Source organism: Lepidochelys kempii, chromosome 16 (assembly GCF_965140285.1).
Source record: "Lepidochelys kempii isolate rLepKem1 chromosome 16, rLepKem1.hap1, whole genome shotgun sequence".
Classification (NCBI taxonomy): domain Eukaryota; kingdom Metazoa; phylum Chordata; order Testudines; family Cheloniidae; genus Lepidochelys; species Lepidochelys kempii.
Genome location: NC_136395.1, coordinates 16,572,399 through 16,595,183, shown reverse-complemented (window position 1 = coordinate 16,595,183; position 22,785 = coordinate 16,572,399). Strand labels below are relative to the sequence as shown.

The window sequence follows — 22,785 nt, the reverse complement described above, 5'->3', positions numbered from 1 at the left end:
ACAGCATGCAGGCATATGAAAAATCCACACTGCTGAACACCGTAGCTATGGTGACCTAACTCCTTCTGTAGACAGAGCTAGAAAGATGGAAGAATGCTCCTATCAGTCATTTAGGTGGAGTTCCTACAGCAATGGGGAAAAAACCATTCCCTTGCTGTAGTCTGAATCTATGCTAGCGTTACAGCAGTATAGCTATGGTGCCACAGCTATACTGCTGAAGCAGCCATAGTATAAAAGGCCAGAGAAAGCAGATGGCAGGAACTGTGCTGGAGAAGCATAGGGCTGTTTCCCCAACCACAGGCTTGATGGTGCTATCAAGTTGTAGGGTTTAATGCACTGTGTCACTGTAGACAAACACTGCCAGAGCCACAGAGTATGTTAATCATTAGAAAATAAAGTAAATGTCGTTTTTAAGGTGACTTTTCCACTTCTCTAGGATGACAGTCTCTCTGAAAGAGGTGAGGGATGTGTTAATTACCTTTGAAGCAATTTACATTTTTTGCCTCAGCTTTGGGAAATGACTCAACTGCCCCCCCCCCTTTTTTTTTTTAAGTGAGGGAGAAGAATGGTGGTACATTTTATTTATTTGGCTCTGCTTTTCAGTTGGTGGTTAGAAGAAAAAGAATCAATGAGTACTGCATTCTACTCTGGTGCTTAACTCATTACTACACTACCCTATTACCTAGCTAACTTAGCTACTCGCACTTCCTTTCCCCCCCCCCTCTCACCTACCCATGGCCTTTTTTAATGAAATAGTTATGGGCCTGAGCTAATGCCCATTAAAGTCACAGCCCATAGCTCAAAAAGAGAGAGAGATCAGCCCAGCCAAAGTGCTTTTATGAGGAATAAAAGTGCTATTTTATGTGCAAATGCACTAGAAATCTCAGTATGGAGAGTTCATATTAGATCACTCCAATGAGTGCTAAATTAGAGAAATTTATTGTAATAGACAAAAATTCCCCATATCCTTAGTTTAAAAAAAAAAAAATCTAAAGAACTGCTGCTACAGAGAAAGATATATTCAGTTTAGAACAAGTATGTTTTAAAAGGTTTTCATTCTTAATCACTACATTACAATAAAAGGCCTATCTCCTCCTGGGCCAAATTCTAGGATGAGGATAAAATAGATTCTATAGCACGCACACACACACACACGGATCATGGCAAGAGGAGCAGATGAAATCTTTAAAATGCTGTTTTTAAATTAAGGTGGCAGAAAAATACAGAGATGATCAGATATGAGCCAAAAATCACATCTTGCATCAGTACATACCAATGAGTTTTCTATGAAGCCTCAATAGCTTTTTAATGGAAGCTAGTAAAACATGCCGCAAGACAGAGATGGGCATGCATAGTCACCAACCCTCTGTACAGGTGACAATATCAGACAGATGCTAACATACTCCTCTTTTGACCCAGCTTGGTAGCTGTACTTGCCCTGGCCTTCCCCTGTTATGAAACTTCAAGGCAATTGTACCGTTAGTCTCTCCACCTTGTTGCTGAACTTCATTGTAATGTCTTGATTATAGGCTAAAAAGTGCAATAGAACAGTCTTTGCACAGCCATGAAGTACATTCAGGATGCACTGCTGACTCACTGTTAGTATAGTCTTCTCAAACCATTTACCAGCCTATTGCAGAGGATCTAAGTACTGGCAGAGTCGAAGAGGCTGTCAGATATCCTATCACAGGAGAATGGTACCCAAACATCTAGCAGCAGAACTTACTGTCCGGAGCTCCAGACTAAGGAAGTTCATCACTTGAAAAACAGTCAAAATGAAAAAGGAAGGAGAAATGAAAGTCCTTACAAAGTAAGGGCAAGATCCCTTACGAGTTATGCATTCTAGGTAGCTGGTGCAGACTTTTGCAATAGTCTTGACTACTGCAGAACCCAAAACAAATCAGCATGACCCATGGAAATGTTTGCCAGGGTTAAAACTTACTGCCTCATTTCAGCAGTAACCTGTGTTTGAATCTAACTGGACTCTCCAAAAGTAATTCATGCAGTGCTAAAGCCAGACATCAGCACTCACCAAATTTTTATTTTTATAAAAAGTTTACTGATGGCTGAAAAGCTCAATGGGAAGATTCATTATCAGAAAGAGGGTTTAGGGCAGAGACTGATCATACAAACTTTTAATACCAGTAAAAGCTTTTTTTAATGACTTTGGGGTAATCCTTAAAAGCATGGAGTTGTGCCTTAACTAGCAGTTATTTAAACTTAATCATGGTGTCCTTAATCAATAACAGAGTCTGGCTTAAGATCAGCAACAAAAACTGTAGAGGTCCCAGCAGCTCTAGGGTCATAAAAGTACAAAAGGAAGAGGGAGTGAAGGGATATTTAATGCGTATACCAAGTTATTGACACCTAAAAAGAAGAGGGCCTGGGTAAAACAACCTGGCTAATTACACAACAGGAGCAGCAGTGAAAAAAAAAAAAAATTAGTGTATTTTAGGTTTTCCTCGGTGTTTTAACCCCCACACCCCAGGTGGTATCCGTGCAGGCTTGCGCACAGGAATGTCACTAGTGTTTGAAAGCAAATCTTTAAGTAGCTTCTTTATATCCTTACAAAGTGCAGTGGGAATTTATTTCGATCTCCCAACTGTTGCAGAAAGGAAAGAAATACCTCTTCCTCTCTTGCTTAAGCCATCCTGCCTCCCCCCCCCCCCCCCCCGCAAATTAAAACCCCTGAATTAGGCAAGACCTAATTTTGGTTTTGTCTTCTTCCAAACACACAATCCATGCATCACCCACCCCAAAAATAATAGTTCAATTAAAAAAAATAAATAAGTGTGTATATTTCATGCTGCAAAAAAAGTCACAGAAATAGGATGTTTTTTTTGGTTCTCCCTCCCCCAAACAAGCCATCAAGTATTTTCTCCCCCCTCCCGCGACTCAGACACGATGGTACATTCCAACTGGCAATGTGCATTTGTGTGGTAAATGAGGTTCTGCTCCTGCATGGTCCCACATGCATCAGGGAGCATCCAGCTAGCTGCAAAAGCCAGAGCAAAGGCCTCCAGGCTTTGAGTATGGTCCCTGCCTGTTCCTTTGGTCCATCTGTGAAGACTCCTTGCTGCTCCCAGGTCTGTACTTTTGTCCTTCTCCATTAAGTCCTGCATTCTGTTCCCATGCCTTGAGTCACTGGAGCTTCGTACCTAGCTTGCGCTGTCTGTTTCTGCAATGAGAACGTAGAGGTGGCAGAGTGAGGTAGATCCCCATCACCAGACATAGCACATTCCTTGGCTAAAGAGGTGGGAGGAATAAAATGAGCTGGATAGACCAGACCACCACATCCGATGTCAAGAGTGCTCATTCCCCATTTTTACAGGCTCAGGTCTGCAATAACCAGAGGGTCTGTAGGTCACAACTGAAGTGCATTAGCAAGGTGTATGTGAGAGACTAGACGTAGTTACACAGTGGCTACCTTATTGTGATTCCCTTTTTATGGAATACCAAATTCACCTCACACAGCACAAAATGGAGACTTACCACTCCAGATGATTCTGCTCAAGTTATACACTTTACTGCATCCAGAGGGACCCTTTACAACACGGTTACAACATTTGGTTTCTCCCCTACTGCTGCAGTCCCCTATGTCTTTGTGTCTGGAATCATTTGTACTTGTTTATCATTTTTTCCCATTTCATACTGATTATATTTTAACGATACACTCTGTTAAAGTCAACCCACAATTTGGTCTCTTTTCACACTCTATATTATCCAGTCCATAAAAGCTATCCACATCAGCTACTTTAATTTTCATACATAAATAAAATAATCACAAGGTAAATCACAAGATACAGGTAAATAAACCATTACCCTATTAGTGCATGTAACAGCTTAGATACACCTCCCTGTGTGCAGAACCTCCTACCATCCTGCTTACCTTGCCTCTGCTCTGGTGACTGTGTATTCAAACCACAGGATGTTGGGAATGAGGCTGGTATCTCTGATTAAAAAGAACTCTGAAGCTGGCCTAAAATTAACAAGGTTTGGGGGAGAAAAAGAGGGGCAGAGAATTAAAACATTTTCTTTCCTAATTCTGATAAGCCATGGAGGAAATCGTGTGAAATTTAACACTGCTACCTGCAAGGCAAACCTGGACAGGTTTTGTGTATTTAGAAAACAGCAATATATAAGTTTACCAGGAAAAGTGCCATTTTCCCTCCCTTATTAGAAAGGTTTCTAGTCTAGTTAAATTTAAATTGCCATTTCACTTTATTTGCATTTTTTTGTTTGGTGTAGGTAAGAAGAGATCTGACCCATTGGAATCAGCCTTTCCATTACAGTGCGTTTGGAGAAATGGATGGGGAGGTCAGGAAGTAGCAGTTCCTGGAGGTACTATCTCATAACACTGGGCAATCCTCTAGCACCTTTCTTCCAAGGATCTCAAAGTACTTTATGAACAATTAAGCCTCACAATTCCTCCTCCCCAAAAAGGTAGGGAAGTATTATCCCCATTTTACAGATGGATAAAATGGTGGCACAAGTTAGTTAAATGATTTGCTCATGGTCACATAGGGAGTCAGTAAACAGAGCAAGAAACAGAATCTAGGAGTCCCTATTCCGAGTCCCCTGCTCTAACCTCTAGACCATTGGGAAACTGTGCAGTTTAAACCCCTTTACATGGGGATTGCATTCCTATAGAACATCATAACAATCATTTGGTTTTACGGACTGAAGTATCCCATGATTGGTTTTCTTACACCATATGGTATAAATTCTCTATCCCTGTACAGGTTGAATAGGACTTTACTCCCTTGCAAGGGTGTCATGCTGCTCCAGATACCAGTAGGTTAAGCACATTTCAAGAGGTAAACACTGTTGTGGCCCCTTTCGTGGCACACAGAGTAAACTTGAGGCATACAGTGCTGGACAAGTATCTGATTCTGCAGGAGGGTGAGGCCTTGGGGGATTAAAACAGACACAAAATAGCATAAAAGGTTTTTACCATGCAGCTATCTTTGGGAACAAAGGAGTTAAGATCTCCTGTGTGAATGCAAACCAGGCTATGGCCATGATGCTTCCTGCAACACCTCCATATAAGACCTGGCTCCAGGTGTGGTAGAGCAGATAGACCCTTCAGAGGAAACAAGAAAGGAAAATTACCGGAGACAGGATTTCAAACAAAATGAGGGCGTCACACAGCTGGATACAGCATTTTACAGGCCCCTATAAAGGCCAGAGCAAGGTTATCTTCCAGATGTGAAACAGCCAAGTGGCACCTATTTAAAAGATATTGAAATCATAAAAATGTAGGCCTGGAAGGGCCCTTGAGAGATCATGCATCCCATCCTCCCATGCTGAGGCAAACGAGTATACATCGACTATCCCTGCAAGGTGTTTATCTAAACTGTTCTAAGAAAACGCACAGGATGGGGATTCCACAATCTCCCTTGGTAACCTATTTCTTGCTTTAACTATCCCTATAGTTAGAAGGCTTTTCCTAATATCTAATCTAAATCTCCCCTGCTACGGATTAAGCTGATTACTTCTTGTCCGATCTTCAGCGAACAAGAAGAACTGATCACCGTCCCCTTTGTAATAGCTATTAACATATCTAAAGATCCCTGAACATATTGTCTGGTGCTCCCTCCTAGTCTTTTCTCAAGACTAAATATGCCTTTTTTAAACATTTCCTCATAGATCAGGTTTTCTAAACCTTCTATCATTTTTGTTACTCCCTTCTGGTCTCTTTCCAGTTTGTCCACATCTTTCTTAAAGTGCTGTGCCTAATAATGGATCCAGCACTCCAGCTGAGGCCTCACCAGTGCTGACTAAAGTAGAAAAACTACCTTCTAGGTCTTGCATACGTCACTCCTGTTAATATAATTTGGGGGTGTATTAGCCTTCTTCGCAACTGCACCACACTGTTAGCTCTTATTTAATTTGTGATCCACTATAACCCCTCAGATCCTTTTCTGCAGTAATACTGCCTAGACCAGGGGTGGGCAAACTTTTTGGCCCAAGAGCCACTTTGGGGTTGCGCAACTGTATGAGGGCCAGGTAGGGAAGGCTGTGCCTCCCTAAACAGCCTGGCCCACACCCCCTATCCATCCCCTCCCACTTCCCGCCCCTCTCAGAATCTCTGACCCATCCAACCACTCCTGCTCCTTGACCTCTGACTGCCCAGTCCCAGGACACCCCACCCCTAACCGCCCCCCGGGACCTCAATCCTTTTCCAACCCCTCCCTGCTCCCTGACTGCCATGACCCTTATCCACAACCCCGCCCCTAACCGCCCCCTGGGACTCCACCCCCTATCCGACACCCCCTGCTCTCCCCTTTCCCTAACTGTCCCCCCCCCCACCAAATCTCCATCCCATAAAACCACCCCCTCCTCCCGGTCTCCTGACTGCCCCTCAGGACCCCCTGCCCCTTATCCAACCCCCCCTCTTCCCTCCGCCTTACCATGCTGGAGCCAGCCAGCGTGACTGCGGGGGAGGGGCCGGGAGCTAGCCTCCCCCGCCGGGAGCTCAGAGACCGGGCAGGACAGTCCCACGGGCCGTAGTTTGCCCAACTCTGGCCTAGACAGTTAATTCCAATTTTGTAGTTGTGCACTGAATTTTTCCTTCCTAAGTGTATACTTTGCTCTTGTCTTTATTGAATTTCATTTTATTGAATTCAGACCAATTCTCCAATTTGTCAAGGTCATTTTTAGTTCTAATTCTGTCCTCCAAACTGCCTGCAGCCCCTTCCAACTTGGTGTCATCTGCAAATTTTATAAGCATACTCTCCGCTCATTATCCAAGTCACTAAAAATACTGAATAGCACCAAGACCCAGGACTGTACTCTGTGGGAGCCCATGAGATACGCCCTCTCAGTTTGACAGCAAGCCATTGATAACTATTCTGAGTATGGTTTTTCAACCAGTTGTGCACCACCTAATGGTTTCATCTAGACCGTATTTCCATAGTTTGCTTAGGAGAATGTCATGTGGGACTGTGTCAAAAGCCTTATTAAAAATTGAGATCTATTACATCTTTTGCTTCCCCCCATCCACTAATGGATAATCAGGAAACAACTTAGACCCTTCTGTGTACATAAATTTCTGTTTAGGAATACTCCTAAATCTGAGAAGCCCAATATCTAAGAAGGTGTCTACATGTTTCTCACAGTAGAAGTTCAGATTGGCTGGGGGCCTGTTGCTGTTGATCCCAGGAGAGAATTTTTCCAGAGCCAGCCACAGGTCAACTTGCTCCTTCAGTAACTCTCTGAAGCCTGGGTTTAAAGGCTTTCAGAATATATAGCATGATGGGAACTTGTTTTGTCATGGTTTTTGCTGACCTTAAATTTAGCAGAATGAAGGCTTCATTGCTGTAGACAGAGTACAGTTTTTTACTGGTAGTGGTCACAATAGTAATGATATATTAGATTATCCTGGCACATAGACACTACTCACACAGACTAAGTCTGTTCATACTACAAGATGACTGAAGCCAAACAATTGTGACTACATTTAGACTGACTCTACAAGAAGTCATTTCAGTCAATATTAAATACTTCACACGCTGCAAAAGGTACTGGCCCGTGACCTAGCTCAATGCTTTTATGGATTAGTGCAGAAAAGGGATGAGGTAGACAAAATGACTCTGTCCATATCCTGGACATGGAGGCCAGAGAGAATGGGGAGGGAACACTGGTCTTCAGTTTTGCAGATCCACGTGTGAAGACAGAGATTCAGGGCTCAATGCAAGTCCCTTCCCATCTATGGCGAACTCTCTTCACAATGATCCAGCCTCCACATAGCTGGGTTTGCAGCCATGGGGCCCCAGTGCAATCATATAAGCTTAAAACCACCCATTGGACTGCAATTTTTGAAGTGACTATTGAGGGACATAACTAGACCAGGAAAAAAAATCAAGAGAAAATGAAAGAGCTCCCATTCTGAAGAGTCCCTGGTAACATAGGACTCTCTTAGCCCTTGGTATTTCTGGCACAGTTATCAAGAACTGAACCACAAATGGAGGAGGATAAAGTGCTGCCAAAAACCCACAAGGCCAAGGATTAGTACAAAAGAGTAAGACAAACGGCTGTTCCATACCTACTATATGAGACTAGAAAGGCCACCGTGACAAGGCAGATGGACAGCACATGTCGCCACAGTAAATCCAGAAACCTGGCATTGTTTGTTTGGTGCATTCTGGAAAAAAAATGAGACGGGGAAAAAGCCATTAGTGCAGTGGAAAAGAGAGGGTGTTAGGGAGCGGAACAGTCCCTATATCCCACGCCTCCAAATTACAGTGACCTAAAGAAGACATAGCCTTCATTGATGTCATGGATAACCTGTTAACACCGCAGTGCTGATGTATCCAACTGCTGCCAAGAGGATGCAAGTGAGAAAGCCCGACCCCAGTGTCCAGGTGTTAATGGAGATCACTACAAAGGGAGCCAATGTGCCCATGGTACCATAGAGTGCATATGCAACCATCTTGCCTCAGATCTCCTTATAGCTGCCCACTTGTACAGGATAGGAGAGTTGTCTGGTCTCTCGTCTGCTCCTCCATATTATAGAGCTGCAGGAGGTAGCCACAGCTGAGCAAAGAGGACTTCAGAAGGGGAGCCCCACATCAGAGAATGCAAGCCTAGCACCAGGCAGCAGAGACAAACCATGAATGGGTCATGCGACAGGGCAGCAAGAATCACTGGAGAGATTGCAAGGACAAACTCACTAATACAAGGGAGAAGAGCCCCATGAGAAGATAGCTCTTCTCTCTCTCTCTCGCCTCCTTCCTAGTTCCCCAATTGCATTTCAGCATGGATTTTGGCAGTCTTGCAATTTAGCATGATTCAAAAGAGATTGTGTCAGCAGTCATATTCCAATGGACTCATGCTATGGGAGCGATGGCATCAGGGGCCTCCTTCCCTTCACTCTTGCTTTCCCCTCCTTAATCAACATTCTCAGGCAGCAGCAGAGCCCATAGCCCTATATTCAATTTGGGATGAACTCACTCCAGAGGGAATCCCACCCACCACAGAACAGATTGCAAAGGTCCTGGAATTCAGCTCTACCTACAGGAATCAACTGAATAGAAGGAAAGGCATGCCACCAGCAGGTAGCCACCCATTCCAAATGCCCCAGAGGTCAAAGTGTAAAACAGCCAAAACCTAATGAAGAAGCTTCACCTTAAATAAAGAAACAGGAACGAGTAAACAGAGAAAAACCACATAAACTGAGAGTGACTGGATGGCATCCCGTATTTTGTAGTCACTGTTGAATGGGCTTCTGGGAAGAGAAGAAAAAACAGTATGCTCAATACACAGCAATTGCCCGAACACTTCAAAGATCCAGCCAGGTCAGTGTTTGGCTGAGTGTGTGAATTTACAATACATTTATCTGATCATCTGGACTGTAAGCCCCCCTTCCCAACCCCCAGGTGAATGTGCAAACACAACATACCAGACCTGAGACAAAACCACCTTCAACCCAATTATTGTCACCACAGTTCAAAGATAATTCATGTACCCGCTCTTTCCCCCAAGCCACCAGGCCATACTTACCTTCACAGGGCCGTGGCTCACGGATAATATTCTTTATTAGCCAGTTCACTCCTTCGTTGAATGCCAGCCCCCCTAAGAAAGATATCTGTGAAAGAGATAATTGTGTCAGCCTATGACCCTGCATCCATCCCTCAGCTTCCCACTGTGTCATCTCAAGTGTGATGCATCTCATCAAGCCTTTGCGACGAATTTTCCTTAAAGGGACATGGTCAACTTAAAACAAAACCACGCTTTCTCTGACTTTTTTTTTTTTTTAAACTACTACAGTTGTAAGTAACACTCAAGATTACTCTAACCAAAAGAGTATATATTCAGTTTCCCCTGTTTGTGGGAGTCTTTCACAGAGCAACAGAAGAGAAAAGAATAAAACAGAAAATATTGGCAGAGGGACTCCAAGAGTAGTGTCATAGCTGGAATTTTTTTTTTTATTTGCCTAGATTTTAAATTGACAATACATCTTCAACTGTTTGCTGCAGGCCAACAGTGGGAGCACATATGATGCCGTTGGTATGCTCTGCTTAAAAGGGCGGCTTATTTTATTTTTCCTCTTTAGTGAGCATCATAAAGAAAATAATCATCATCCTGAAGCTGTTCCCCACAAATTTCTAACATCTTTAAAGGCAAGGCATTCTCTGGGCCTGGCCAGATTATAAAAACATAGTATCAATTTCACTCTGTAGTCCAGAATACTTCTTCCCTCTCTTAGCCCTAGCATCCTGGCCAAATTCCAATCTGCGTAATCGTATTCTGCCTCCCTAAATTCCTCCTCTAGTTTCAAATAGTTATGGGATTTTTCACTTCCTGAGCTAAACTGTGGGTCAGTATACTGTGTGCTGCTGAAGAGCTGTCACATTCCAACCCAATGGTGGCTCCTTTCTATGGGTAGAATTAGTAATCAGCATTAACACTAACACTTGCTCACACTTTTATTACTAGCCAGTTTTCAGTTGCTTATAACTTTGTTGAACGCTGGCCATTCAGGCTTGTTCTCTGCTCAGGTTGCAGGTTTTGTTTTTAAATTTAAACAAACACAGATCAGCCATTTCAGAAAATGAGACTGGGGGAGAAAGGTAGGAAAAAAACATGTTAACTTTGGCTCAATTAACGGTTTCTCCAAAGAGCTCTAGCACTTCCACATTTGGAGCAGGAAGGCGAGATCTGCCAGGGAATGGTCCTGGACTCAGAGAGGTACCTTTTGCTTTCTCTATGAAAATCTACAGATACATGGACGAGTTATAAGCCTCCGGGCTTTGCCATTTGCACAAAATCAGTAGAGAGCGGTAGCGATTTGCTGCTACAATCTCGAACATCCCATCTGCACTGAGAATACGACAGCCCTACAGAGCTTTTTTAACATGGTATCTGAACTGAGCATGCTACCAGGCAGAGCTAGAGCTCTGGACAGAGGACAATGCGGCATCTGCCCACTGCCCCTCTGGACTGAGCGAGAGGAGGAGGTGTCTTCCCCAGTTTAGAGAAACAGCATTCCTTCACAGCACCCATTCCTCCTTGGCTGGTGCAGCAAGAGCTCCCCATTACAATTCAATTTAATTTTGCCATTGGAGGAAGGTGTTCTGGGCACCACCAGGACAGCATTAGTTTTAGTCTCAGATCTACTACCTGGTGTGCTTATAATTCTTTGCACTCCACATGCTGCAAAAAACAACATTAGGAAATGCCAAAATTAAGGTTGTTTATGCAACCTTAATTCAGCCTCCTCGTTCCTACCCTTCATGATACGGTCTTTAATTACGTCATCACATACTGTTTGTTTTAGAGGCTCCCTGCCTCATTCACTGCACAGGAGAGACAGCGGATGAGGCAGAGGGTTGCAAGAAGAGAAAGAGTATGTTATTTTGTGTTTCAGGCCTCCACTAGGCCCCAGTACAGCTTGGTCTATTCCTGACTTGGCTCTGGACTTCCTATCATAATAAATACAACCCCCTTGTGCATGCAAAGATTTCATGGAGAAATCTTATTTTTGAATGCTTTACCTTGCAACTGTAAAATATCTTAAAAGAATGTTAAACTGTAACATGTATGTACAGGTCAAGTGCAGTGGCAGTTTAATACCTGGTGCTTCATCTATCAAGGCACCATAACCTCTCCTAGCAAGGGGATGGATGCAACAAGCCTTTTCCATCTCTATGATCTTTACTGTATTATATAGACACTATATATATATATAAAATGTACACATTATACAATATATCCCACGCTACCTATATCTATATCTCTCCCAGAAGGTCCCAAAATACTTACCTTACAATCTCTCTCCATGTGGGGGGGGTGTGTTTTGGGATCTTCTGGGATGAAAGGCACCATATAAAGATCAGCCCTAAATTCACTTACGGAAGCTAGATTCACTGTCCTAAAACTGTCTTCTATTTACAGAGCAGATACAACACAGACAGTGGCAATGCAAGCTCCCCCCCACATGCATATCCCCTGCCAAAGTGCCCCAATCTTCAGCAGGTATCACCTCTAGAAATGAAAGACACTTTCAGTCTTTATGACCTATTCGATCTTCTGTATTTCTGCTGATTGCTAAAATGGGGAGGCCAATTTGTGCCTAATCTGATTTTTTTTTTTATGACAAAGAAAACTGCCCATTAGAAATTGGACTGGAATGATCAATTCAGGTCACAAAGGCTTCCAAGAAGCCTTTAGATTGTTATGACTTTCAGAAGCTACTTCCTTGGGCTGCAATCACACTAGTAACCTAGAGGTTTCATTACTAATCCCCTGAGCCATTCAGTTCCCATGACAGTGTTGCTTTATATAAACACAGCAATATCAGAAACCTGATGTCATAATCCTATTACTAACTCCATTTCACCTGTCTGTTTACAAAAGGCAAATATTATGAATGGCTTGTAATCCCTTGTATGGAATGTACTCAGCCATCCCATCCTAGCTACTTGTCAGGACAAACAGCAGAGACCTTGTGGCATGCTGTGTCGTGAAAAGACTAGCTTCTGGTCAGGACAGAAGTAGGAGTCACACACACACAGATGAAATGGGCCTTGCAGGCATACTGCTTCCCCTGGGAAATTGTGGGGAAGCGCTCTTTCACTCAGCCTGATTTCCAGAGGTCATAGAATCATAGAATATCAGGGTTGGAAGGGACCTCAGGAGGTCATCTAGTCCAACCCCTGCTCAAAAGCAGGACCCATCCCCAATTAAATCATCCCAGCCAGGGCTTTGTCAAGCCTGACCTTACAAACTTCTAAGGAAGGAGATTCCACCACCTCCCTAGGCAAAGCATTCCAGTGTTTCACCACCCTCCTAGTGAAAAATTTTTTCCTAATATCCAACCTAAACCTCCCCCACTGCAACTTGAGACCATTACTCCTTGTCTTGTCCTCTTCCACCACTGAGGATAGTCTAGAACCATGCTCTCTGGAACCACCTCTCAGGTAGTTGAAAGCAGCTATCAAATCCCCCCTCATTCTTCTCTTCCGCAGACTAAACAATCCCGGTTCCCTCAGCCTCTCCTCATAAGTCACGTGTTCCAGACCCCTAATCATTTTTGTTGCCCTTCGCTGGACTCTTTCCAATTTATCCACATCCTTCTTGTCGTGTGGGGCCCAAAACTGGACACAGTACTCCAGATGAGGCCTCACCAATGTCGAATAGAGGGGGACGATCACATCCCTCGATCTGCTCGCTATGCCCCTACTTATACATCCCAAAATGCTATTGGCCTTCTTGGCAACAAGGGCACACTGCTGACTCATATCCAGCTTCTCGTCCGCTGTCACCCCTAGGTCCTTTTCCGCAGAACTGCTGCCTAGCCATTCGGTCCCTAGTCTGTAGCTGTGCATTGGGTTCTTCCGTCCTAAGTGCAGAACCCTGCACTTATCCTTATTGAACCTCATCAGATTTCTTTTGGCCCAATCCTCCAATTTGTCTAGGTCCCTCTGTATCCTATCCCTGCCCTCCAGCGTATCTACCACTCCTCCCAGTTTAGTATCATCCGCAAATTTGCTGAGAGTGCAATCCACACCATCCTCCAGATCATTTATGAAGATATTGAACAAAACCGGCCCCAGGACCGACCCCTAGGGCACTCCACTTGACACTGGCTGCCAACTAGACATGGAGGTCCTGAATACTCACAACACCAGATGGACTTGTGAGCGCTCACACTCCCAAAAATCTGACCCTTAACGACTAAGATGACAGCCAAGGCTGCCACTTATTGAAACTGGCATCAGAGTCAGTGCTCTTCATAGATTAATGCAAACATACAGCACCAAGACAATGACATGGGGAAACCCATTTAGAAAAGAATCTGAAAAATAAAATCACTTAAACATTGGGTAATAAAGCTTCACAACCTCTCCAGGAGAAAAATAAGAGATACAAGAATCACTTCATCCTCCATCAAAATGCAGCCAATCTTAGACAGACGTCTAACAGAACAAGGGAACATGACAAACAGCTGAGAAAAAGTGAAGAATATTGTATCCAGCTGACACCACAGGGACAATTTAGAGAGGCCAAACATAATTATCCAGACTGAAGTTCAGCCAGTGTACTACTGTTGACACCTCCTCATTTTACAAAAAGTATCAATGACCACAAGTGATCAGGACCCATGTTTACATCTCATCCAAGAGACAGCACCTCCATCAGCACAACCCTTCCCAAAGTCATGCTAAAGGCACTTGTTCACTACTGTCACAGAGGGGAAAGTGCATCCCACAGAATTACAAATACCATCTCCTGCAGCACATGGGGTATTCTTCCTATTCTTGTATCTCCTGTTCATCCTGCATGACCCAAGAGCTCATGGGATCACAGCAATAATAATGATATTAAAGACCCACTTCAGTTTCTCATAAAGACAGGCAGAAAATTTGCAACAGTCACTGAAATGTATGGCATGTCCTGGTCCAGGAATTCAGGGAAGGGACACTATAGGGCAAGACAGGGCAGTGAACTAAGGCTTGACAGTAATTCAAAAGTATCACAATTAATTGTGCTTTCCTCTCGGCAAAGAGGTCACATTTGTTATGCTAGCTCTGCAATGGCAAATCTCTCCTGCCCTCACCTCCCTTCTCGTGTCTCCTGCCATGTGAAGTACCTGGGGTGGAAGAGGAAGACTCACCGTATGAAGCTCTCTCTTGAATATGATGAGTGTAACAAAGCCGACTATGATGAAAATTGGACAGAGACTCAAGTAGGCTAAGAGCTGACCAGAGAAATCACCTGAGGAAGCAAATGAGAGAAACAAATCAGCCTGCATTTTGTGTGTGCTTGCTTGCCATAGAGACTGCCGTTTGCTAGCACTTCAGAGCTCACTGACAGCAAAGGTGTGAGTTCACTAGATCAATGGCCTAGCATTATATGGCAGACCCAGGCTCCATTCCTTGGACTCAGCATTTCATCCCAAGTGCTCACAGGGACTGAAGGTGCTGAAGAGCAAGAATGGCAGTTATTAGCTTCAGGATTGGGACCAAAGGGAAATGAAATGAGCCTAGCATAATTCAACTGCAATTTCTGTCTGCCAGTTTACAACAGATATTGAGAGTCTGAGTAGTTTCCCACCTAGACAGCCTCCAATAGCTAGAGTTGGGAAGCTGCATTACAGAATCTCACAGAGGAAAATAAAGTGTCTCAAGAGCCATCTGGGATGGCTTTGGATAGAATAGATCGGGGTAGACAGATGTCAGAGGTGAAGAATGGCAATACATGGTACACACTATATGACTCAGCCCAAATCACCCTTGCCTACTGGCCAAAGCACCATATCTATTTGTTTACTTAAAAGAACATGTGTTCCACATGAACTCTTTTGGAAAAGGTAAGCATAGGCTCAAAGCAAACAGGAAATCACAAAGCTATTTTGCTCCAAGATCAGCTTCTCACCAGAAGAGTTTTTCAATTTTATTTTTAATAGAAGATATTGTAAAAGATACATAAACCAGCAGCAGCATTTGAAAATGCCAATCATCATTGCAGAGAGTCAATATGAAACTCACAGGGGAAAAGACGTGCCAAAAGGCTTTGCTACAGTGGAGATATTTTTGAAGGAGGACACTAAAAACGCTACCCTGGTATCAACTGAATCAAGAGAAGGTCACAGCTAGTCTCCAAAAGACAGCAAAATCCTTCCTGTCTCACCACATGGCCACAGAAGGATCAATCCCCATCACTAAGCACCTGATCCCTCCTGCCTACCAGCTAAGAAAAGAGGATATTTCTGTATGACTAAATACCTGATTCCTTCCTAAATCAATTCCACTTCCTTCCACTGTATAATACAGAACTTCTTCCCCAACACACACTAGTTGCCTCATTTTGAGCTGAGCAGCATTTGACGTGATGAACTTTAACTTCAATGCCTGAACAAAAGTATTCTCACTGTTACAAAAGTTCACATTGCTGGGTGTATTGCCAGATGGTTGTACACACGGTGCATACTCGCTTCCCATGGCAGGTTCTGTGTCACTTACAACTAGGAAGCACCAAGAGCATCAACACCAAGAGAATGGGCTGAAGAGTTTCATTCTGCAAAACCAATGGGAATTTGGAATTATTTGCAGAAGAGCCCTAAAAAATTCTTTTGTTTTGAATTTAACCTGGGGTCCCTTAATAGATCTTTGGCTCAATGACCTTGTGCAGTCATTAACACCAATGCAAAGTGGGTTTCAAATGCTATCAGATCAGAATGGTAATGTTTTATGCCGACTTTGCACTGGTGTAAGGGACAGCACAAGGTGCCAGAAAACAGAGAATCAGGCTCCTTATGTCTAAACACTGATCAAGAACTACATAAATGCAAGAGGAAATCCACCTTAAGTGACTGTTAACGTCAGATGCCCTGAGAATTTTAGACTACTGGACAATCAAAATTGCACTGAAGTCTTGGGTAAGCTTTCAAGTAGTCTCGATTCAAGGATTATATATTAGAGATGGTCTCTAGTTCAGGGATCATTGTTTATCGCAGCATTTACTTTCCTAATCTGTAGTACATGCAAATTTTAAAATTTGATTAGACTAAAATACTGTAAAATTAATTTAAAAAAATAAAGAAATTGCAGACAATTTTTACTTTGTTTTCTCAGGAGGGACTATATTTCTCCCACAGATGGTGTAAGAATATCTCTACAGGCAGTTGGTCTTAGATAAAGTCACAGTGGACACAAAGTAGAACTACAGAGAGCATAACAAAAGATTCTACCAATATCACATAGTAGAACCAATACAAGTCAACTAGTCAGTAATGGCTGGTGACCTGCAGAAGAACCTGAGGCCAAAATCCATGAACCAGAACCTCAGACACAGAATGCTGTAGAGAAGTATAACAGGAATCATCTACTCAGGTAATCTGAATCCTGTTTGAAAAATCTGTTCAGCACTTGGAACTAGAGCTGTCAAGCAATTAAAAAAATTAATTGTGCTTAATCTTGCTATTAAACAACAATAGAATACCATTTATTTAAATATTTTTGGATGTTTTCTACATTTTCAAATATATTGATTTCAATTACAACACAGAATACAAAGTGTATAGTGCTCGCTTTATATTTATTTTTGATTACAGATAGTTGCACTGTAAAAAAAACAAATAGTATTTTTCAATTCACCTAATACAAATACTGTAGTGCAATCTCTTTATCATGAAAGTTGAACTTACAAATGTAGAATTATGTACAAAAAAACCTGCATTCAAAAATAAAACAATGTAAAACTTTATAGAGCCTACAAGTCCACTCAGTCCTACTTCTTGTTCAGCCAGTCACTCAGACAATTTTTTTTTTTATATTTGCAGGAGATAATACTGCCCACTTCTTGTTTATAATGTCACCTAAAAGTGAGAACAGGCATTTGCATGGCATTGTTGTAGCCAGCGTTGCAAGATATTTACGTGCCAGATGCGCTAAAGATTCATATGTCCCTTCATGCTTCAACCACCATTCCAGAGGACCTGCGTCCATGCTGTTGACGGAGTCTGCTCGATAACAATCCAAAGCAGTGTGGACAGATGCATGTTCATTTTCATTATCTGAGTGAGATGCCACCAGCAGAAGGCTGATTTTCTTTTTTGGTGGTTCAGGTTCTTGTAGTTTCTGCAACGGAGTGTTGCTCTTTTAAGACTTCTGAAAGCATGCTCCACACCTCATCCCTCTCAGATTTTGGAAGGCACTTCTCTTAAACCTTGGATCCAGTGCTGTAGCTATCTTTAGAAATCTGATATTGGAACATTCTTTGTGTTTTGTCAAATTTGCAGTGAAAATGTTCTTAAATCAAACAACATATGCTGGGTCATCATCCGAGACTACCATAACACAAAATATATGGCAGAATGCAGGTAAAACCATGGATCAAGAGACATACAATTCTCCTCCACGGAGTTCAGTCACAAATTTAATGAACACATTTTTTTTTTTAATAAGCATCATCAGCATGGAAGCATTTCCTCTGAAATGGTGGTCAAAGCATGAAGGGGCATATAAATGTTTAGCATATCTGGCACATAAATACCTTGCAGTGCTGGCTACAAAAGTGCCATGTGAACACTTCTTCTCACTTTCAGGTGACATTGTAAATAAGAAGCAGGCACCAGTATCTCCCGCAAATGTAAACAAACTTGTTTCTTTTAGCGATTGGCTGAACAAGAAATAGGACTGAGTGGACTTGTAGGCTCTAAAAAGTTTTACATTGTTTTGTTATGGAGTGCAGTTACGTAACCAAAAATCAATCAATCAATCTACATTTGTAAGTTGCACTTTCACGATAAAGAGATTGCACTACAGTACTAGTATGAGGTGAATTGAAAAATACTATTTCTTTTGTCATTTTTATAGTGCAAATATTTATAATCAAAAGTAATATAAAGTGAGCATTGTATACTTTGCATTGTGTTGTAATTGAAATCAATATATTTGAAAATGTAGAAAAACATCCAAAAATATTTAATAAATTTCAATTGGTATTCTATTGTTTATCAGTGCAATTAAAACTGTGATTAATCATGATTAAATTTTTTGATCACGATTAATTGTTTTGAATTAATCGCGTGAGTTAACTGTGATTACTCGACAGCCCTACTTGGAACAGAGCAGTGCTATCATATATTAAACACTATTAATACCAGCAGGGTTCTAGCACAGCCATATTCTAAAGCCATACTACAGAGTAGACTACGTAGGTGGATAGATACTTAAGTAGTGATGTGTTGACTGTGAGTGATTGTTTCTGGCCTTGCTCTCAGGAAAGAGAGACCCTGCCTGTCCACACTGGTCAAGTAAACCATGCTAGAAACCTGCTACACCAATAATGTACTCACTAGTTTAGTAGATGGTTGTAGCTAGTGCAGTTCTGATCCAACGGAGGAAAGGGCTTTAAATCTTCGATGGATAATGCATTGGGGGCAGAAGGGGAATCTGAGAAAACAAGGCCAGCTATGTTTATATCATAATGTTTTCAAGTTTTAGAAGTGGCACAAGTAGATAATATATTATCTAGTCTTACAGAAGTTTATTCCAAGGAAAAAATTAATAAGCGGCTAAAAAAATGAAGTGCTTCCATGGACCTGGTTTAAAAACAAGACTATGCACCTATTTTTGACTTTTCCCACTCCCCAAACCTCTAATAGCTTAAAGGGGATGGAATAGGGTTGATAAGAAGAATGAATCCATGAAAAATAAAAAACAAGAACTCAATGTTGAGTTTTATTTTAACTCAAACATTCCTGAGAGCATTTTGGGCTCAAGAACCAAAAGATTAAACTGATTACTTTATTTTAAGTTATCCAGAATGCAAATGGATGAAGCAGCAGTTATGGTGAAAAACACATTCGATTTTCTACATTAGCCTCTGGCCACATTTATATATTTATTTTAAAGTATGATTTTTACCCAGCATCCTTTTGGCACTGACTGGAAAGATCTGAGGTTTACCACGTTAGCATAACCTGAATGCAACGTGAAAATATGAATTAATGGCACTGTTACCACATCCTATCAGAGTCTTGTTTTACCGCCGCCACCACTGTTTCCTATAGAAATGTCTATTTGTGGCAGCGCTGTTTATCACACAAACTTGCGGAAAAAGAAGCCACCCACAGACATGTCGGTTACATGATATGAATACTTTCCACTCCATCAATACTTTCTACACTGATGAAAAATGCATGAAGTGTTGTCCCTTGTCTTATTTTTCATGGGACTGTCCATATCCTGCCAGTACAACTTGCAGGACATTAAGAAAAGTCTCAAGCTCTCTTTGAGGATGATGTGATGCTGTGGCATGACAAGGTTCACATCACAACGTGACACATTTCTGCTGGAAGACCAAGCTTAAAGCACTAAGATATGAAAGAAGCATTGGCTCTGAAGAGCTACCGTCCCAGCAGAAGTCACAATAAAGAAAGTGGAAGAATAAAAATTCTTATAGAACATACAGTCAGTTAGTTAAGTAGCAACAACTAAGTGCTAAACAAATATTTTTAAAATGTGTGTGCACAACCTTTTGCTTATATGCCTTATTTAATTATACATACTAATTTTGCTAGTGCCCAGCATCACCTAAACATGTTTAGCTTCTCAAAGACTGAATTTTTAAAAGGGTGCTTTACGCAAAGAAACTAGAAAATTCTCCATATGTCATAGGTACAGGAGTTGCTATGCCACATCTTTCTACACCAAGGACAATTTCTCAAAACAGAGCCTCTTACAGACACCTCCCTTCATTTTTCTTGAAGAAACGAGAAGTCACAGATCCTTAAAAATCCCAGTTGTCCTGAAGAAAAACGTGCACACATGCTTATTTAACACCAACAGACCCTGGTCGTCAGCAGGCAGGATAGAACCTAGGACCTCTGGAGCTTAGTGCATGAGCCTCTGCTGCATAAGTTAAAAGCCAACTGGCTGTTAGCTAAGGCTGTAGAGCAGGCAGACACACACACTCACACACACTCTCACACTCTCTCTCTCGTGTTCTCAGTGCCACTAGATGGGACAGAACACCAGACCCAGAAGGTGTGTGGGTTACACTTACATGCACACATACCAGGAACTGAATGTTTCTCTAATGGAATTCACCCTGCAGACAGGAAATCCCTTAACAGGACAGACAGAATTTTAAGGTTCCAGGACTATACATGAAAGTGATATTGGGACAGCATTAAGACAAGCTGAAAAAAAAAAGATCTGCTTTAATACAATGGGAATAGCTGCTGAGTTATGTCTCACCATTATGTTTCTGTGCTGTTTATTTCTCCTTCCGGCATGCAGGATTTTACATTTATTAGTAAAAACTCTTTGACTGGTGCTTGCAGCCACCACTGCTCCTATCTCTCCAGGCCTCTTTGCAGTTTTCTTCTGTCACAGTGTGTTTGCTACTTCTCCAAATTAGATGCAATGTGGTAAATGATCACTCTTGAATTACACCAGAGGAACACTCAACAAAGACATGGAGCAGCTACACCAGGGGTAGAGAAAAGCTGTTTGGTCAAAAAGTTCCCTCTGGAAACTCTGGACTAGAATATAAAACCAGGGAGCATCATTTTTTGGCAACTGAAAGACAGGATGGCAGCAGGTCTCCAGCCACATTAAAGCTCTCCTGAGACGAGAGATTTTAAAGGACCATTGCCACAGTGCATCAGACTACTGCGTCTTCAGGAAGAATTTTAGGAGAGCATATAATTACTAAATTGGAATTTCACCAGGTCATGCAAGCTAACACTCTGTCACCAAAAATAAACAAAACAAATAAATAATTAAAAAAAAAACCACCACCACCAGAGGTGCTGTTTAGAGAAATTCAAAGTACCGACCCAACCTGCCCTTGCAAGCTGCAGAGAACTATTATCATCATAACACAAAATAGGCTGGACTGCGAGCATGCAATGTCAAAAGACAATATGGGATCTCACTGAATGACAATGATGCAACAGCTGGGAAAGGATCTGTCCTGGGAGGTTAACAGCTGTTGAAGGGACTTTGACAGCTGCCCTTCTAAGTACTACTCAAGTCCCCAAATCAAGCCCTGTAAAAGTTTCCAAGCAGGGAGCCCAGAGGCTGTAATCTGCACATCTCCCACCAGGGAATGCATGCTATCATGAAAAGAAAAGGAGTACTTGTGGCATCCTTAGAGACTAACCAATTTATCTGAGCATAAGCTTTCGTGAGCTACAGCTCACTTCATCGGAGCTTATGCTCAAATAAATTGGTTAGTCTCTAAGGTGCCACAAGTATTCCTTTTCTTTTTGCGAATACAGACTAACACGGCTGCTACTCTGAAACATGCTATCATGATCTGACAAAGTTCAACACCTCCAAAAATACTGTCTACTTACACAGTCCTGCCTACCCAGAACACACTAAAAATAATCCTGAAAACTATTTCAGGACCAGGATAACATCACTGCAGCACCACAAAACAATACTTCTCTCAGTCATGACAGCATCATAATATGGGGTCATTGCATCCCAGCTTCTCTGTGCCACTAAGGCAACTCTACACCAGGGCAACTCAGAACACAACAAGGGAGAAGGGTGACACAGTGATGTCCAGACACAGCAACACCATGACACAGGAGTACTGTGAAGTGATGCTGCAACCTCCTGTTGTAAGAGGAGAGGTGCACCCTTGGTGTTAGCACATGGCAGTGACATCATAACAAGGAATAACGAGAACACACTGTAACGAGAGATGGCAAGACAAGGCAGCAATGTGGAGGGGTGACATGGCGACACACCTCAAGGCATTGACACGCCATGATCCCCAGGAGCCTGCTGCAGGGGGGCTGAAGCAGGTCCCCTGGGACCCCGTCACCTCCATGCACTCAGCAACCCCTGCCCTGAGGCTAGAAGTCCAGAGCCTGGGGTATGCACATGCGCAATATGGAGCACACAGGGCTCACTATCTGGTAGTAAATCCCGCAGCACCAGTGCGCATGCGCGACCCTCCGGCCCTGAGCTGTTGTTCAATGGCTCACTATTTGGCAACTGCCACCGGGCGCTGGGACCCCATTCACCCTGAGCTGAGAACTGCCCACTCGCGCGGAACCGGCACCACGGAAGCTGTAAAGGTATTCAAGCGAGCTTTACCTGCAAGATACTCGACATGGGTGAGGGAGACCGGGCGCCAGGGAGCGGGAAGCGAGCACTCTCCGACTGCGGCCATTTTACCCGGATACCGGGCCGGGCCGCCACAGCCAATCGGAACGCATGCAAGAGGCGGAGCGGCCAATGGGCGGGGAGATAAATCTGGATTACCAATGGCTAGGCGCAGCAGGTGAGACGCCAACCAATCAATAAAAAC

General features: G+C 42.7%; 1 protein-coding gene across 1 annotated transcript; it reads right to left on the bottom strand.

Moving 5' to 3' along the window:
- Positions 1–568: 568 nt before the first annotated feature.
- DOLPP1 (dolichyldiphosphatase 1) lies at positions 569–22,688 on the bottom strand. Its single transcript, XM_073314754.2, has 8 exons — positions 22,572–22,688; positions 14,621–14,721; positions 9,505–9,589; positions 9,130–9,229; positions 8,048–8,146; positions 4,955–5,083; positions 3,890–3,979; positions 569–3,178 (listed from the first exon to the last, which is right to left on the bottom strand). Exons 1-8 carry the CDS (start codon positions 22,645–22,647, stop codon positions 3,142–3,144), a joined length of 717 nt encoding a protein of 238 aa, XP_073170855.1. The 5' UTR covers positions 22,648–22,688; the 3' UTR covers positions 569–3,141.
- Between the last annotated feature and the right edge of the window lie 97 nt (positions 22,689–22,785).